We start from the raw sequence: 3,922 nt of genomic DNA on the forward strand, positions 1-3,922 counted from the left end.
AGGGAGAGAGACAGAGAGAGAGAGAGAGAGAGAGCGAGAGAGAGAGAGAGAGAGATTTCAGTCCATTCTGTTCTGTTCTGGACACATGTGGTGCAAAAAAATGGGTCGGTAACCTTTCAGAAGGTACTAGTACACTTTAGACTTTAGGGTACTTATATGTACTTTTAAGGTACTAACATGTATCCTTTACAAAGATGTACCTTTTAGCTTTTGTACTGTCAAAATATATTTCAGTCTGTTGAATATATTTATAAATATTACCGAAGAACTAAACTGTAGAATCACAAAAAAAAACAAAAAAAACTGTCAACATGTCCAGGTGAATGAATGAATGAATGAATAAAATCTTTTTGTTTTTTGTGTGTGTGTGTGTGTGTGTGTGTGTTGTTTTTGTTTTGTTTTTGCGTAGTAAATACATTTCCCTTAAATTCCCATTACAGGAAAGCATGTAAAAAAATCATATATTATTTGAATTGTAATGCATTTATAAACAGCAGTGGTAAATCATTAGATTTTGCCTTGTTGTAATGCATTAGATTGACTCTGATTTTAATTATAAGATTTTGTTTTCATAATAATACTGTAATAAGTAAAATGCATTAAATTAATCAGAATGTGGGGAGAAATGTACATAGTTCTCATGAAAATAATGTCACAATTATATATATAATAATGGTTTACAAACAGGTTTTATTTTACTTTTACACAAATTATAATTTCTTATGTTTGCTATTATTTATTATTTCAGAGTGTGGGGGTAATAGTTCTCATTAAAATAATGTAACAATGCAAAAATTATTTATATATATATATATAAATAATCTCACAAATTATGATTTTTTTATTTTTTTTATTTTGAATATTTGTGTGGTGAAATATAACCAGGACATGTTTTCATGAGATTCACTTCAATATTCATGTCTAGTGGATCTGATGAAGATGCATCACATATTGGGCAGAATTCATCCCAGATTCATTCATAATGCAGATTTAAAGTGAGTGAATCATTCGTGAGAGCAGAATGCTAAAAAAACTAAAAAAACAAGAATGATGCTGTTAAAAAATCTGTAAATTAAGATTCATATTAGTGGAGACGGACATAATACGATATGATATTTACTCTGTTTTTTATTCATTATTTGTTTATTTTTGATTATGTGTCATACAGGGACTTCAAACTGTGTTTGGACACATTATATAAATAAATATAAATATAAATGTCTTCCATAGAGAATCCCAAGAGTTTTTCTGCCTCGTTTGCTCTCTGTCCCGTCTACATTAGTAGATCAGATCTTTCTTTTACCTCCATGAGGAAGACGTTGTTCTCCCTGGCGGCCGAGATGAGATGCTTGACCTCTCGGAGGTTCATGGCGAAGGGTTTCTCACACAGCACGTTCTTCCCAGCGTTCAGGAACAGCAGACCCACCTGCAGATGATGTGTGTGGAGAACGCCGATGTACACCACGTCTGACAGGACACACTCGTGAAGGTCAGCCAGTGATTCTGAGTGACTGTCCCTTTAATTCTGTCCAGCTCTGTCTGATTACTCACCGATATTTGCATCCTTCACCAGCTCCTGGTAGCTGCCGTATGCAGTCGGGATCCCATGAGTCTTTGCAAACTTCTTTGCACTTTCTAGGCTTCTTGCTGCAACTGCAACTATCTATGACACACACACACACACACACACACACACACACACACACACACACACAGACAGACAGCAAAGTTAATGATTGAATCAGATTCTAAAAGCAGATGTTTAGCTCGGTCTGGACTGTACCTGGTGATCTTCATGAGAAAGTGTCTTCAGAGCCACACAGAAATCATGGCTGATGTTTCCAGCTCCACAGATTCCCCAGCGGGTTGCCATGTTCGCTCTGACCTTCAGACTGTATGCAGTTGCATGTGCAGAGCAGGCTTTTATCTGCGGTCCAGAGTGCAGGTGAGCTCACAGGACGTCATGTGATCTGATAAAGTGTAACTTTGAAACAGTTGTAAAAGTCTCTCTTTTTTTGTCACAGTATAAATGAATTCACGGCTGAATATGCATGAGCTCATCATGACTCAGTACAAATCAGATCCTCATTAAATGTGCCAGCTAATGATGATCAAGCATGTTTATCTGTGATGTTATTATGCTTGTGTAATGTGTCAAGAAAACTTTGTGTCACTGCTATGGAGACCTGCCAAATTTATATTCATGTAACTGTTACTATCACAAGAGGTTAAAAAAATCACATAGCAGTTTTAAAATAATATATATATATATTACAATCTAACTATAATATGATGCATATTAAAGAATGAAAAAGATGCACTTTAATAGGAATTTTTAAAGGAATAAGTTTTTTAAAGGAATAACTATTTACATTTCTAAAAGTAAAAGGAGTTGTTTCTTATACACACACACACACACACACACACACACACACACACACATGAGAAACTAGTCCTGCACTGTGATAAATAATAAATATACCATACATTATCATTAATAATAATAATATTGTATTATAATTTATAATAATGTTGTATAATAATGTAATAACATTTTTAAAAAAGAGAGAAAAAAATAATTAAAACAACAACCTGTAAACAGTGAATAAGCCTGCAGCATGTGCTTCAGTCAGTCACTAGGTGGCGCTGCAACGCTATTGTAAAATCACACAGCATGAATCCTGTAATACAGCTTGTGCACAAACTTCAACATCTGCTCAAATCTGAAGTGAATTAAACACAACAAACTCACCTGAAAAAACAATCATATAGAAATTAAGCATTTTATATTATAATAGTATATTACATTTAGATTATGTTTCTGTTTCCTTATTTGTAAACTTGAGGTTAACAATAACAATCTACAATCTTAAGGAACATTTAAAAATACAATAATAAAAAATATTACATTAAATTATATTAGTATATATTAAATCATATAATATAATATAATGTAAATATCAAAGTAAAAGTCCATGGAAATTCCCACCAGAAAAACAAGTGTGTCATTACTGATGCTCTCAGGTGTGTTTGGGGTGAAATTATCAATGATGTCCCTCATCTGAGGGATGCTGGGATGCTGTGTGCCGTTGCCATGACGACAAGGTACCAGCTGGGCAATCTGTATGCAAATAATCTCGCGCTGGTACAGCAGGACCTGGTCGCCATGGCAACGTTCATGCCGAAACGCACCTTTCCCCGGTTATTTCTGGAGAGAGAGATGAAGAGGTGTTAAATGTTAACATGACCCGAAAGTACAGACGGTAATATCATGGTACTCTGATATATACTGCAGGATCATTAGTCACTTATGGTATTTAGAAGGTACTCCACGATACTTTAACCAAACCTGGTATTACTGTATTAGTGGTATTAGTGTCTAAACAGCATGGTATTACCATGGTACTATGTCAAAAAATACCAAAGCACTTTTTGTAAGTAGTTACTGACCCTGTGACAGTAAATCTGACACATGTGACACAGTAAAGATTTACTGATCTATAGTGATTCTTCTCTCTGTGTGTGTGATTCTTCTCTCCCTGTTTTTCTATTCTGGTGGGGACTTAAACCTGACTACACACAGACTCATGGGGACTCGTGTCACGGTGGGAACCTAAATTGAGGTCCCCACGGGTACAAAAGCTTATAAATCACACAGAATGAAGTTTTTTGAAAATCTAAAAATGCAGAAAGTCTCCTGTGAGGGGTAGGTTTAGGGGTAGGGTTGGTGTAGGGCAATAGAATATACGGTCTGTACAGTATAAAAACCATTACACCTATGGAGAGTCCCCACAAGGATAGCTGACCGGACTGTGTGTGTGTGTGTCTGTGTGAGTGAGTAAGTGAGTGTGTGTGTAAGTGAGTGTGTGTGTGTGTGTGTGTGTGTGTGAGAGTGTGTGTGTGTGTGTGTAATAAAGGGGGG

At 35.6% G+C, this 3,922-nt stretch overlaps 1 protein-coding gene across 1 annotated transcript in view; it reads right to left on the minus strand.

The window, feature by feature from the left end:
- The window catches only part of LOC107553352 (trans-1,2-dihydrobenzene-1,2-diol dehydrogenase-like), a 5,238-nt gene extending 3,328 nt beyond the window's left edge, over positions 1-1,910 (minus strand). The window contains exons 1-3 of the mRNA XM_016235553.1: positions 1,784-1,910; positions 1,552-1,663; positions 1,304-1,467 (exon numbers count right to left, since the gene is read on the minus strand). Of these exons, the coding sequence (XP_016091039.1) occupies positions 1,304-1,467; positions 1,552-1,663; positions 1,784-1,873 (366 nt within the window). The 5' untranslated portion in view covers positions 1,874-1,910. The remainder of the gene's footprint in view (positions 1-1,303; positions 1,468-1,551; positions 1,664-1,783) is intronic.
- Positions 1,911-3,922: the final 2,012 nt, after the last annotated feature.

This window comes from Sinocyclocheilus grahami, unplaced genomic scaffold (assembly GCF_001515645.1).
Source record: "Sinocyclocheilus grahami isolate Dianchi unplaced genomic scaffold, SAMN03320097.WGS_v1.1 scaffold471.1, whole genome shotgun sequence".
NCBI classification, from domain to species: Eukaryota; Metazoa; Chordata; class Actinopteri; order Cypriniformes; family Cyprinidae; genus Sinocyclocheilus; species Sinocyclocheilus grahami.